This window comes from Nyctereutes procyonoides, unplaced genomic scaffold (assembly GCF_905146905.1).
Source record: "Nyctereutes procyonoides isolate TBG_1078 unplaced genomic scaffold, NYPRO_anot_genome, whole genome shotgun sequence".
NCBI lineage: Eukaryota > Metazoa > Chordata > Mammalia > Carnivora > Canidae > Nyctereutes > Nyctereutes procyonoides.
This window is the reverse complement of record NW_026575042.1, coordinates 26,217,990-26,233,556: the sequence shown is the minus strand read 5'-3', so window position 1 is coordinate 26,233,556 and position 15,567 is coordinate 26,217,990. Positions and strand designations below refer to the sequence as shown.

The following is a 15,567-nucleotide window of genomic DNA, read 5'->3' as shown; positions in this document are numbered from 1 at the left end:
GCAAGATTACCCACTTACCAGCCAACCCATTTTGCCAATACTGTATAAAATTTGTTAAATCATCTGTTCATTCATTTAATAAATATGTTTTGAACTTCTACTATACCAAAGGTACTTGTAAGAGCTATCACATTTCAAAATATTAAAAAATAAACAGGATTAATGTTTGCCTTCTAGAACCTTCCACTCAAGCAGGAAATATGAAAGTAATCACACATACTCAGATGTATTGAGTACTTATGCTGTGTTACTCGGGAGTCTGAATTTGGTTTGTGGAGCAGTAGGGAGCCATTGATTTTTGAGCAGAATGGGAGAGAAATTGAACTTTAAGGTGATGATAGCTGTGTGCAGAGAATTTTCATGGGCAGAACCCAACTGGGAGGCTGTTGGGAGCAGTGAGAAGGGGGAAGTGATGGTGTGCATCCAGCCTGGCCTTGGGCAGCTCTTCTGCCTTCCCAGTGTGTTTCTCCTTAGTCAGATTTTCACAAGCCTCTCCTCTGTCTGCCAATCTGTACATTTCTTCATTTTGTCCACAGTTTTCCAGGAGACCTTTTATGATTGCAGGAGTTATGTTACCTAAACATTTTATTCAGTCCTGCGGAATGTGTTTGGTTCAGCTCTCAGACGTTCAATTCCTTTATGTTTTATTAATATCCTCTTCTAAACAGGCTAGTAACCTGCTGTGCCATAGGTTTGCATATTGAGTTACTCTGCATATTGAGTTTGCATATTGAGTTGCATCTTGTATTTTACTCATGGCATCTGTACTAACATTCTGCAGAATAGTCCCTGGAATACTAACTGACTAAATGTGATTTGACTTGTATTAAGGATTCAATTCTACTAAATGCATGAATTATAAGGATAACTGTAGACTGTTAGAATCTGAAGCTGCATTTATCAGAAAAAAAGAACTATTTATTAACAATTTGAGTTATTGCCAAGTCTTTGCAACTTCACTGGTTTGCATTTGACCATTTCTAGTATAATGCAGCTTTATGTTGTTGTTCTGCTTAATTTCAGTAAGGGATGTATTTGCTTATATTTAAAAAGCTGAAGAGTCTTATCTATTAAGAATTTTGCTTGGAGGGCAAAAAAGAATAACCACTGTGTAATGGTTCGTGTTGCTCTGGGTTTGAAGATCTTGAGAAGCACGTAACGATTATCTTTTGGTTTCACAGTTACTGCTGACTGCCTACACAGCCCTTCTGTTATCCCAAGTGCTTATTTTAGAGTCCTTGATCTTTTGTTTCTCATATTTACAGTTATCGGAAGGGCATATAGTCATTAGTCATATGAAGAATTGCTAATTTGTATTGCTCAAAAACATTTGCATGAGATTTTACTTCTGATAAATAATCAGTATTGTGCTTGCAGAACTTTAGTCTGGCAATGACAAAATGAAGATACAGGTACCAGAGTGCTGTGAGAGAGGATTATTTTAGAAGCATTTCAAACTCCTAATCACAAATTTATATTCTTACTAGATAAACCTTCCTCTAAACAGCTAAGTGAAGTGAGGAGTCACGCTGCCACCTCCAGCCACATGTTAAAAAGCGTGCCTAGTTTGGACAGGTTCAGACTCCCAGCTATGTGATTCTTTTTTTTTTTTTTTTTTTGAGATAAAAATATGTTTTGCCAATGGTGTTCTCAGGAAGAAGGGGATAAAGAAGGAGAAGAATGCTGAGAAGTGAAGACCCACCCCCAGCCAGGGTGGGCTAGGAACTTAGAGGCCCACGGATAGGCGGGCAGATGGCCTGAAGGGGACCCTGGAGCGGACAGTGAGAACAACCAGGAGATGGGCAGTTCGGGCAGCCTGCGGAACCTACTCTCTTAAGGGGAGAATATTGCCACAGAGGGCTGGAGGGTCAGAGGGAAATCTTTATAAGAAAGCCATGTCCCTAAAAATAGGAAAGATCTACTGAAGAAGTGAAGAGGAAGACATGAAAAGATGAGACAGAGCGTAAGGAGGGAAGAAGTGAGGAGGGTAGGAATCCAGGACAGTCAGGAAAAACTTGACCTCAGAAAAGGGCATGGACCCCTCTTCCCAGACACTCCAGAAAGCTGTGACATTCAGACAGATTCTGAGGAGGAGAGGACTGGCTTCCATCGGGCAGTGGATGAGGACATAGTGCCCTAGAAGGGCACTAGCTTTGGGAGTGAGGGAGTGAAGGGGGCGCCCAGGGACAGGGGCAAGAGTGTGGGAGTGCTCTGGCAGGGTCACACACTCTAGTGCCAGTAGAGGGACAGATGAGATGTGGGATGGTACAGGAGTGGTGTGGGGTAAGGGGATCTGGGCCGATGTGTGAGGGAGAGAGATGGGTAAGTAATAAACTGCATGGCTACACAAGCATGAGTATGCATAAATCCATGAGCATAAGTGAGCACACTCACACTCTCTCTCTCCTAATGTAATGCATGCTTGTTCTTCCAAGAAATAGCAAGGTAGGAGATTGGTGAGGAACACATGCAGGGGAGCCGAACGGGAACCTACAGAAGAAGAATTTGCATTAAGAAGTGCTTCATAAAAGTTCTTTAGAAAGTTTGTAAAAAGGTAGCTAGGTTCTTTCTGGGGAAAAGTCTTTTTCACTGTGCAATGTTTACCTCTTTCTCTCTTACACTGGCCAAAAATGGCAGCCTATCTTTGAATTTTAATTTCCTCTTTAGTTGCTGCATTGATCTGCTTCGTAAAGGATAGAAAGATGATGTAGAAGAAAACGCTAACTGCTTTGCTTCAGTGAGTTTGATGTTTTTATCTGGTGAATTTAAATGGAAAATAATTTGCTGTCTGGAAAGGAAAAAGAAATCAATGACATACTTCTTGTTAAAGATGGTGAATTAACACATGCACTTAATTTCCCCTCCCTTCTGAACCTCATTAAAATGACAGTAAGGGTTTTTTGTTGTTGCTTTTGGTTTTTTTTAAAGGCATAAACCCAGAAGGACAAAAAAAATGTGAGGAACAAAATTTCTGAAACTGAAAAACACTGGAATAAGTGATAATTGACTTAGGTGACACAAGAGAGCTGAATCTGAGGCTGGTTAGCTGGGCACAGGCAGGCAGTCTGGTTTACACTGCAGACCACCTCCACCTGCCACCTGCTCAGATACCCCGGCACGTTGGAGTAAAGGTAGGGATAAAAGAGAACTGTCCAAAAGCTGGGTTAGGGAGCAATTAGACCCCAGAAGGCTGGAAGATTACATGTGTCCCGACAGTGGAGATGTTAAAATAGCAAAGTTTCCATCCTTCATTTGGGGAGTTAAGTAGATAGTGCGCAGGAGGAAAAAAAAAAGTCTAAACAATATAAACATGTTACTTAGAAATATGGACATACACATTAAAAAAAAGGAAACAAAAAACTGAGCTAGAAGGATTGAATATAACTACTTCTAGAAAGGGGAATGGGTAACAACTATTTGGCTCTTTAAACCATGTGCATAATTTTGATAAAAATTAAATTACTAATAAATTTAAATTTAATTTAAATGATTAAAGTAAAAAAAAAAAAAGAGGAAGGAATCAAGGACCAGAAGCTGCCACAGGAGTCCCTGGCTGAGAATGTTCTAGGAGAAGACATGGGCCATAGTCCCAAGGCATGAGGGGCAGCATTGAGTGATTAGGTGAGGTTTCTGCCAAGATCTCCAGCTGGCCCCCCTGGCAGCGTGGGTGGGCACAGTGCACAGGTGATGGCTGGGTGTCTGGGGCGGGGTGGGGGGTGGGTTGGGGGGGCGCACAAGAGCCTGGTTCCTCTTCTAGCAGGAGAATTGGTTCTGCCCTCTTTTTGAATGACAGAGGAAGATCAAGCTCTCAATGAAAGAAACCCCTGCCCACTGTAGAGCTTTTTAAATAGAAGTTCCTTTTCTAAAAGCTCTGTGGGCTTCTCATGCATGGCAGGGTCGCATCATTACCAAGTGGGATATAAGCTAACTTCCCCAAATAATGAAAGCTTTCATTACCCTTTGTTTTAATCCTTTTAAAGGAATACTTTCTATAATAGATTCTGTACATCCCTGCTTCCTTAAATTTGGTTTGGCAAACAATCTGAACTTTGGTGACTGAGGGTCATTTTGAGAGGCTTCTGTTATTATCTTGCAGTTTAATGGCAAGTCCCCCAGGAGCCTGTATGTCCTGGAGGGCCCCTAACCCTCTCTGTCGGCTCAGATCCTGTTCAGGGTTAATGGTTTATTTGTTACTTCCATTCAATTTTCACTTCCTACTGCTAATTTGTACTGTATCCGACTGCCTATTAGTACCCTGGACTCTTTCTTTCCTTTCTAATTTGCTGCTTCTAGTCTGCTGAGCAGTTGGCATCTCCCCTGTGGCCCAAGCTTGATAGATTTGTCTCACTAAAAGCAGGTGAGAGACCGATGCACTCCCACACGGAGAGAACAAGCCGAGCATCAGACCAGGCCTGGGTTTGATTGCTCCTTTTTTATTTTGCAAACTCCTCCCATCTCAGTGTGTTCCTAGGGGCTGGGGTTACCAGATAAGCAACCTGTCACCATCCATCATGTGCTTTGTTCACATCAGTGTCTTACCCAGCACAGGAAACAGAAGCATCTATAAGATTTATCCTGAAAGCACCTCACAAATGTTCTGTTTGAAAAAGTTTGCAAATAGAGACCTGGGAGCCTATAACTTTTGTTTTCATTTGTGTCAGGATGTTTTGCAGCTGTGTCTTGAAGAGGCAAGAGGTTCTTCCCTGGGGATCCAGAGACCTGTATTCTTGTGTTTTGCTGTGTGATATTGGGTTATTCACTACCCCTTTCTGTCTCTATTTTCTCCTTCTAAGGGACATTGGAGTATTTGATCTTCTCCTGACCACTTCTAAAATCTTCTGAAATGCAGTGACCTAAGACCAGTTACCTAATTAGCAATTTTGGAATGGCTTGATTACAGTTACTTAAAAAGATTACAAGATTAAACAAGTAATCCCATCCAGGGGCATGGGGATACTGAAAGTGCAGCCCATCAGCATGAGTTTCAAGAGGGAATATCAATGCCTAACATCAAAGCCGAAGAGTGACCTCTCTGAAGATGGGATACAGACCTGGAGTCAGACCCCATAAATTCTCTGGGACCCTCAGCATCTGTACTCTTCTTAAAGAATGGGTGTTGAATTGCCAGATCTTCCCCCAGGCACTTGAGTTAATTCACAATTAGTGAAGCCATGGGAAGCCAAGAAGTTGCAAGGTCTGCAGTGGCCAGGCCAGTCTGCACTACCTGTCCTTTTGTTCCACCAAAAGGAACCTTCATTGCTGATTAGAGAGAATAGAGAGAATGATCACAAAGGTGACAACTAGGCCAATTCAGAACAAAAAAGTTTCAAAATAAGCACTCCGTCTCTAGAACCCTCTGCCTCACCACACCCCTCTGTCTCCTGTACCCATCACCTATCCCATTTTAAGATTCCCCACATCATCATATTAATGGTATTTCTAAGTGTGGTTGTGGTCACAACGAAGCACATGGTGTAAATAATAAGTACAATTGAAGTTTAAAGAAAGGGGTAAGCCCGGAAGGTTTTGTTGGTAGGGAAGGAGGTAGACTTGAATCTAGGGACTTGAGGGGATGGAGGATCCATGGAGGCAGAGCAGAAGGAACAGGGCTTTTGAGGCTGCCCAGAGTGTAGAAGTTCTCATTATCAAAGTGTGCTTTCTGTGCACATGAAATCTATTGTCCTGGCTAACGGGAGTTATTTGTTTTAGGTAGCCTCAGAAATTAGGAGTGGAACTAGAGCTGGCTTCAAAGGATGGAAGCCTTTTAATTCAAGGACAAAGTATTTGGGATTGACTTTCTAGGACAGCATTTCTCAAAAATAGATTCAAGGAACACTAGTCATACTTCTCAGCAAAGGATCTCATCGTCAAATTCTCATAACAAAACTGATTCCTCTTTGGAGATTCTCAGTACACATTAGCATGCTAAATATCTTCCAGGTTAACTCAGTGTGTCCTGAAGGTACATAGTTATAAAGCCTTTGTTTCAACTCCTGTCAATGTCTGGAATACTTTAGGAAACTGCTATAGATGGGGGTGCTAAATAGTTTGGGACAGGCTTGGGGACTCATTGGTCTGGGGACTCTGCCCTTTGCCCTATGCATTCAGTTGCTCCCTCCAGCAATGGAATGGGGATGCTTGCAATGTCAGGATAGGAAAGAGTTGATTGTGAAGGTCTGTTTCAGGTTTGGTGAGCATGATCACAGTAGGATGGCACTGCTATAACAAATACTACAGACTGGACAGTTTATTTATAAACAACAGAAATTTATTTCTCCCAGGTCTAGAGGCTAGGAAGCTTAAGATTATGGTGCCAGTAGATTTGATATGGTGGCGGGTGATGGTCCTCTTCCTGGTTCATAGATAGTACCTTCTTGCTGTGTACTCACATGGTGGGAGGGTCTAGGAAACTCTCTGGGATCCTTTTTATAAGGACACTAATCCAAAAAAAAAAAAAAAAGGACACTAATCCCATTCATGAAGGCTCCATCCTCATGACCTAAGCAACTCTCCAAAGCCCCACTTCCTAATACCATCACACTGGGCATTAAAATTACAAAATATAAATTTGGAGGGGGAGGCAAACATTCAGACCTTAGCAGATGATCAAATGGAAAAAGCTAGCAAGTGTTGAAGCAACTATAATGAAGCTTGGGATGGAGTCAGGCTTACAGATAGAATTGGTATCATCCATATGGGAGTTGGATGAGTTCTCTCAGGAGGAAAGAGTTGGGAGGAAATACTGAATATTTGAGGAGATGATTATGAATCTGTAATTCAGACTGGTTGTTTTACTTTCCCTCAAGTCATAAAAGCATTCCCAGCACACCTGATACCATACAGTTCACTTACTGTATATTCTTGCAACTCGAATATAAACTACTTGAAGGCAGGAGTTTATTCATCACGTATCCCAAATTCCAACAATAGTGCCTGATACTGAGCAGATATATGTTGAGTTGAATTGAATGTTAAATGCTGCATTTATTAGTTCATTCCTTTATTCACTACTTATGAGGTCCTTACTCCCAGTATGGCAGAAGCTGGGAACTTGGCTCCTTGTCCCTGGGGGGTGGGGGGGAGAAAGAGGGGGCTCCAGGTGGAGTGTTTGGAGACGTGCCTGTGAAGAGAGCCCCCCTACACAGCGTATGTCATGCAGTAGTAAGAGGACACTGCTGTGCAGCCACAATAGCATGCCCTGTGATGAACTCTGTCGGGGGTGATCAGGGAACCAGATCTCAGAACAGGAGTGAGTCTGGCAGGTGGTTTGTCTGGGAGCAAGGCTGGTTGGGACAGGAATTCCATGCAGGGAGAAGAGTGCACACAGGGTGACACAGGATAGCCCACGCCAGCAGTGGCCGTGACAAAGACAGGAGCCGCAAATGAGGCTGGAGGTATGGGCAGGAAACAACACAACCCAGAAGCTTGAACATAACATTGGATGACAACAAAAAACTTGACATATTAGACTACATGAAAAGAATTCTATATAGCAAAAACTATCAGGAGCAAAGTTCCAACAAAAACTACAAACAGAAAAAGTGTTAGCAATACGTATCACAAAGAGCTAATGTCCCTACTATGTAAGGAACCCCTAAAATCAGTAAGAAAAAGGCCAACAATCCTATATTCTTGCAAAGAATTTGAACTCTTTATGGTAAAGAGAACTTAAAAGACTAAAAACAAAACGAAAAGATGTTCAGTCTCATTTATCAAAGATGCAGATCTGTTCCAGGGACAGTTATGAACAAAACGTCTAAATCCCTGCCTTTGTGAAGCTGAAGTCTAGTTGTGGAAGACAGAAAATAAACAAAAAGCAAATAAATAAAACATTTAGGTGTCAGGCAGTGGTGAGCGTTTCGGAAACAAAGAGAAGGGGATTGAGAGTGCGCAGAGTGCAGGCAAGGTCGCTCTTTTAAATAAAGTGCTCACGGAGGACCTCAGTGACTTTTGACAAAAGCATGATTGGAGGTGGAGAGCAAGCTTTCCAAACATCTGGGAAAGGGATGATCCCAGGAAGACTGTGAACACAGAGACCTTGAGGTGAGAGCATTCATGTGTCAGCGGAGGAATGAGTAGGCCAGCGTGGCTGCAGCGTCTGCATGGACAAGGAGGGACAGAGGGGTAGGAGCCAGCATTAACAATGAGCTGGAGTTAACAGTAGGCCAGACACCTGGGCTGTCTTTGTTCTCAGTGACAGGAGAGGTCTTTTCCTAGGCCTGAGAAGAGGAGTGGCTGCAGCAGAACATATGAGGACAGGGCATGGGGTGAGAGCAGTGGCTGGAAGACTATTCAGGAGGCTCTTGCAACAATCCAGCCCAGTCTGTGGTTGTGGTCGGATGGATGGTAGTTGGGGTGGAATGATGTGAAATGGTTACGTTCTGGATATTCAGCTACATTTTGGATATGTCAGGATTTATGGTAGATTGGATTTGGGGTAGGAGGAAAGAAAGAAGTCCGTATGACTGCAGGATTTGGGGCTGGAAAGAGGACACTGCTATTTACTGAGGTGGGGGGAACTGAGGAGGAGAGGCTCGAGAGGGAACGTTAAAGATTTGGTTTAGACATCTTAATTTATGCCTGGCTGGATTCCATGTCTGGTAAGAGGTCCAGACTAGAGGCAATGAGTTTAGAATCCATAAACGCAAAGGTATCTTTTAAGGCTGGAGACCCGACATCACCTAAGAAGTGACTGTGGCTGGAGAAGATGGAGCCCTGTCCCTCCAACATTGAGATGTCAGGGAGGAGATGTGTAAGACCAAGCACACGAGGTTAGGATATAGCCAGACAGGAAGGAGGAGGACACTGTGATCTTCTAGAAGTTGAGTAAATGAAGTATTTCAAGGAGATGCCACTTTTCATGCATCAGATCCAAATGTTTATATCCAAGACGTCAGAGTTATATCACACACGGGTCATGATGGATTGGTGAGGATATAGGGGAAACCAATACCTGTCCCATTGTGGGGGGGCCACGCCTAGGGAGGACCATATGGCAGTGGACATCAGATTTATAAGTATGTGCAATTTGAACCAACAATTCCATTTTTTGAGTTTATTCTACATATATGATCACATACTTGGGGGAAGGACAATATGTACAGAATTTTCTTTGCATTACTGAGAACAAGCTTAACATTACACCCTAAATGTTCAATAGGAGGGCCCTTGTTAAATATATTCTGATAGAGCCACATAAAAAAACATTATGCTACCATAAAAGAGAATAAAATATAAACCTGTATATATACATTTACCTGCACCCACACATGCTACGTAATACACTTATATAAGGAAGATCTTATATATACATACAGGAGATATATATCCTGTGTGTGTGCGTGCGTGTGTGTGTATTAAAACATTATTTTCAAAAGCAAACAGTGTGTGCTATTTGCTAAAATTTGTTTTAGAAGGTGGGGTAGGAGAATAGGGCCAGTGTGCCTATGAGGACATCCGTCTGGGAGGATACCTATGGGGGAGTAACAGCAGTTGCCTGATGGGAAGAGAGCAAGGAGACTGGGAGAGGAAAGATAAGACTTTTCAGATTGCTGAGTCATATCACAATATTATCTGTTCAAAAATTTAGATAAGAAGAGGTACAAAAAGCAAGGGAGGCGCCAAACTGTGGTAGAGAGGAAGGATCCGATTTAAGAGTGGCAATACAAACAAAGATGTCCTAGGATTAAAAAAAAAAAAAAAAAAACTAATCTTTGAGTATAATTAGGGGGTGAAGGTGGCCTTTTTACTTCTCAATGAAATGAAATGGGGAGGGTCCTGCTATAACCACATCATTGCTCCCGTGACCCCACCCCATGTGCATCAATCACATGGCCACGTGTTGAGGATGGTGGCGTGGCACTTGGATTCCACCAAGAACTGAAAGTTATACAACTTCCTCTCACCTAGATTCACCCAGATGGAGCAGGCTGGCGGAGGAAGGAAAACCTCCCTCGTGCAATTCATTCACAAAGTGTACTGCTGTGGATGTGGCATTCTGGGGATCTTGTCATCCATCTGGGTTTCATGGATATATTTAAGAGACCTGGTTTATCTCTTCCACCTCGTGTGGAACGGGATTTAACAGCTCAGAAATCCATCTTAAAATAATTTGGCTTTTGTTAATGCCAAGATAGGAAAGAAGGCCAAGAAAAAGAGACTACCAACTGGAGCTATATGAAAAATAATTAGGCATTTCCATGTCTCCATGGGGATTATGGTGTAAATGCCCACATGTCAGCAGCACACACAAACTTAAGACCCCTGTGGTTTTGGGGCAGAGTGTATAGTTTACAAAGGCTGTATATTTTAATGGGTGCTATATGTAAAGTAGTTGGGAAAATAACCAGATAGAGTATTTTGTTTTTAAGATACTCTGAAGTGCCACAAGACACGGGCAGACTGCACTTATTAGGTACTTTTAATATTGCTAATGAATCATCCCCTTGAATGAGGTCCCAAATAGACCTGTGTTATATGGAGTTCTATCTTCCAGGAAATATGTCTCACTACACCTACTTTAGGAAATTTGAAATAAATTAAAATATAAATAACATATTTCTTTTGTCACCATTTGAAAGATTTTGCCCTTGCTTGTGGTTTCTATTTTCAACACATAAAAAAAAAAATTTCTCACTGGATGTGTTTGTGAGCTTTTTAGAGCAGCAAAGTAAATTTTCTGTTGAAAAACTAATCTTTAAGTATTTAAGTTTAAGATCAATATGTCTCTCTTAGGAGTATTTTTTTAAATTATATTTGTTTCTAAAAATATTTAGCCTTGTGCTGCATGTTGTATTTTAGATTCATATCATTTAGATTGGTAGAGAAAATCCCAACCAGAATGTTTGAAAGGTCATCTGCTTTATGTTTGGCAAGAAGAAATGGCATCCATTTCAATCGAAGAGGAAATGATGCCATGTTTCTGACTGAGTCTCCCTTCCCTTCCAGGCAAAAGCTTCATATCTTAGTATTTATTGTATATATCATATATTTTTAAGTTTTTATTTTATTTTTATGGCTGGCTGGTTTTCATCTAAGTTTATCTGTGATAGGAAGCAGGAAACTTAGTAGAGGCTACTTCCTACATCCCATTCTTTGCAGTTTTATAGTAACGTGTTTAGTTAATTATATCATTCTGGAAAATTTACACTCAGTTATTAATTTTACATGATACTTAATCTTTCAGCTTTACCTTTTATTTTTGGTCACTAAGCTTTAAGCCCTTCCAGAAAGAAACTCTTTAAAATATTTAGGTTATAAAGTATTTTGAAATAATAATTGGAAAATAATGTGAAACCAATACCTACCACTATAAAAAACTTAGCTGTTTAGATTTTCAAGAGATGACATGGAAAGAAATGACAGCTCTCCAAAATGTTCTTAACTTTAAAAACGAATCATATACTTTTGTGTGGCCATACCAATTTTTAAATTTAATATTATAGTTATATAAATGGAAAGATTAAATGATTTATGCAGTCCCCACCATGGACACATGGCCCTGTTCTTTGCTCACATGGCCTGTGTCTTCCATTCCCTTAGACCAGAACTGACAGTACTCTCACAGAAATCACCTGAGTATGGGTTTTCTATTTATCCTTTCTCTGCTGTTGGATGGCCAGCTATTCATTTCATTAATTCTCAGGTTCATTACCACCAGGAAAACTGAGCAGATTTTCTTCTTGGTTAACATTCTTGAAGAAAAGTGACTCAGATCTTTTCCCTGGGAACAGAAACTTGGGGTTATGGAGTCAGAGGAACCTAATTGTAGGTTCTTTGGCACAGAGTAGCCAGGGCTCAAAGGCAATCCTTTTGGCAAAAGAGCGGTCACAGCAGACCTGGCCAGCTCTGTGCATGAAACATGACTATTCGCTGCTTTCTGGATTATTTCCCCCAGGCTTTGGTCCGTGTTCCCATGCACTTAATTGGATTTGCGTAATATATACTCACAGTCTTCAGATTTTAATGCCTCAGACACATCATGTATTTTGACTCTTAAATAATATAGCCCACTGCAATTATAAAGCATGTCATACTTTGCAAAGGTCAGTTTACCTAGTTAGCATTGGTTTTTCTTTTTTTTTTAATTTTTTTTTATTTTTTATTTTATTTATGATAGTCACACACAGAGAGAGAGAGAGGCAGAGACACAGGCAGAGGGAGAAGCAGGCTCCATGCACCAGGAACCCGACGCGGGATTCGATCCCGGGTCTCCAGGATCGCGCCCTGGGCCAAAGGCAGGCGCCAAACCGCTGCGCCACCCAGGGATCCCTTTTTTTAAAATTTTTTTTTTAATTTTTTTTTTTTTAGCATTGGTTTTTCAAGTGAAGTTCATTGAAACTTACAAAGATTTCCATTTCTTTGAGCAAAATTAACTGTTACCTCTTGTCTCACTTGGGTGACAACATCCTGGTGGAATTGAGGCATCTTGATTGCTTCCTCTACCTTAATAGTTGCCCCTAAATGTTACAAATGTTAGCCAGGCTGTGTTTTATTTGAGGCTCTTGTAATGCTACTTAGTGTAAATCAGACAAGTATATGAGACATTACTAAAGAAAGAAAATACAAGATACTGTGAACAACTACACATGGCTCTAAAATATACAAATTTATGAATAAATTGTGTTAGTAAAGTATTTGGAAGATGCTGGAAACACAACTTGTTCCTGAAAGAAAAAAGATCCCACTTCTTATCCCCTCATTATTATTGGCCCAGCATCTATTTTTGAACCCATAGATTGTTTTCACAGTGGGAGTTCTTGTCACTAAGCAGCGGTAGGACACATGCAAGAACCTGCGGCCTCACTTCTCTTCAGTGCTTGCCTGTGAGCTTTCTCTAAGTCCACCTCAATGCTCAGGCCACAGAAGCTAAGAGCCATGTTTCGTAAGAATATTAGAACCCTTTTGTCTTAAATCTGCAATTTAGAAACCTCCAGATAATGATTTTCCTGATGGTCACAAAAGAAATTTTCTCAGAATCAATAAAATTCTAATTATTTTCAGAAGCATATAGTTTGTTTTGTTTTGTTTTGTTTTGTTTTACCTATAATTCACCAATGAGAAATACTTGGGTTTTAGACTTAAAAAGCTCTCTCTTTCAGCCCTGTTGTCCCGGGTGAATAAATCTCCACAGCCAGCCATCTCGGTGCTGGTAGGGCCGTGTGTGGGGCCTGCCCTCACTCTGGTGTCTGCTAAGGGGATGACAGCAGCAGTGTTCTTTTACTTTCTCAGGAGAAGCTGGTTTTGGGTGGTTCTGCATCTTCTTACCCTTTTAAGAATCCCAGAGCAGTGGGGCTTTCACTCTAATATACTGGTAATATGGACAGGCAGATAAAAGACGCCCTGCTAATTGGTAAACAAGGAACATGCAAACAGTGGCTATTTACTTTGTGTAATTGCAGGTCAGTTTGGTTTACAGTGTAGTTGCGAAGAAAACAGAATGTAGAACTAATCTCTGTAGGCTAACACAAGAATAGCTACTAGAAGTGGCCGGGTCTCTAACCAACGTAAGAGGAGGCACCCTGGGTGGAGTTGAGCTGCGTGCTGGCTGCTGGCATGCCCTGCGTCCCCAGCTCTGTGTGCTACCTGCTTGCTGAGGCTGGGAGTTAAGCAGATAGCCTCTCTTTAATCAGAGTCCAGTGTTCTTACTCCTTCATTCAGGACACTAAGGCTGGCAGAGATCAAGAGCAGGAAGTGATGATAAAGGACTCCCTGGCCACCTTGTTATGTAACTTTCCTCTATAGCAATTCTATATTGCTAACAATTTTACAGTAGGTTCAAGGGTAATCAACTCTACCTTACGGCATATTTATTATCTGCTCATTTTCCATCCGGTCACTTAAGTGAAAACACAGAATAGACTTACTCAGGTTTTCAGAAAAATTGGTTTGTCTGATTTTCTATTTTTCAATCCAGTCTTAAATGATCAGTTCGTAATTTATCCTGTAAAATTTTACATTATAATACACAGACCTTGTAGCCTCCTAAATCTCCCATGCATAATGTTTGTTTCTTAGTTCAAAAATCCTGCTTTGATAGTGTTCCTACAGAGTTTATTTTTGCATTGATTTAAAAAGCAGCAGTTGTTAGGTATCCTCACATCATCATTTTAATGCTGTTCACCCTGTTTGCTGTACTGATGCCTCTAAACTCAGCCATTGTATTCCAGAACAAAACTATAAATATTTCTTTATGAAAGAGCTGCCAGTGAGTTGATAATGTAAGCACTAGTTCCTGTACCTCAGTTTGTTCCCCATACTTCTAGAAATCTGTTTTTTCACAGAATGGTCAGGAATGGGTTTAAGTGATGGGATTACAGATTTAAGCAATGGGTTTTAATAGGGCTCAACACTGCATATAGCCAAATGACCTACACATGGTGTATAATCAATAAATTATTCTCTTACCAATTAGTGGTGTTACTTCAAGTACCAAGAATTACTTTCATTATCTAAAATGATGAGACCCTTTATATCCAACTATTAAAAAAAAAAAAAAAAAACGAGTGGCTAGGCAGTCATTAAAAAAAAAAAATAGAGTCTTGACTGTGATGCCTGCTAGCCCTCCTGTCTCCCTCACCCTCCCTGCCCGCTACCTTCCTTCAGGATAGATGGACTTGGCAGTGTCGTAATTCTTACATTTTTCTGAAATGCCCCTCAGATCTTGGCCCTCTCAGACCTGCTGGACATTCTCTCCAACTTCATCATCACTTTCATTCTCTCATTCTCATCTCCTCATCCTCCGAATCTGGTTTTCCTCGGAGTGATCCCCAGCCCCCTTGATGGAAATCTTCTGGGGGTACTTGCTAAAAATGTCTCAGTCTGGACCTGCCACAGGCCTTCTGACTGGGATCCTGGGGGAGAAGCAGAGATCCTGCCTTTTAAACACACGCCCCCAGTGACTCTGTTGTACAGTGAGGTTTGGGACCCACTCCCCAGCGTTGGTGTGACTTCTCTGTGAAGCCTGGCTATGATCCTCTTATAGGATCCTCCATATCCTTCGCCACAGTGTCTCTATAACAATGGAGCCACATGCTCTTAACGCTTCCTAGATTACTGTGACACCTGCCTAACCGTCTCCTGGCTCCTTTCAACTGCAGCCACTGAGGTGCAGCAGCTCCTGGCCCACCCAGGGCTCTTCCCACTCCTGGTTAACACCCTGTGTTTTTTTTTTTTTTTTGTCGTTATAAAGAATGTGTTTATTGCCCCATAACTAAACAACACAATTAAAAATAAACCAACATTCCTGAAATGAAAAACACACAATAAAATATTCTTTAAGATTTTAAGTAATCTCTACACCCAACCTGTGTCTCGAACTCATGAGCCCGAGATCAAGAGTCATGTGCTCCACCAACTGAGCCAGCCAGGGTTTTTGTTTGTTTGTTTGTTTTTTGTTTTTTTTTTTTTTGAGGGAGAAAGAAAGCCGGTGTACACCAGAGCCTGCAGGGGAGGGGCAGAGGGGGAAGGAGACAAAGAATCTGAAGCAGGTTCCATGCCCCATTTGGAGCACCACGTGGGCCTCGGTCTCATGACCCAGAGGTCATGACCTGAGTCGAAATCAAGAGT

General features: G+C 41.4%; 1 protein-coding gene across 3 annotated transcripts in view; it reads left to right on the top strand.

The window, feature by feature from the left end:
- PLCL2 (phospholipase C like 2) overlaps positions 1 to 15,567 on the top strand; it is a 186,916-nt gene that overhangs the window by 149,123 nt on the left and 22,226 nt on the right. The window contains exon 5 of one of the 3 annotated variants that reach the window (XM_055320859.1): positions 1,623 to 1,715. The exons of the other annotated variants lie outside the window; for them this stretch is intronic. Coding sequence (XP_055176834.1) covers positions 1,623 to 1,687 — 65 coding nt within the window. The 3' untranslated portion in view covers positions 1,688 to 1,715. Of the gene's footprint in view, positions 1 to 1,622; positions 1,716 to 15,567 lie in introns of those variants that run through there. 3 annotated transcript variants of the gene reach the window in all.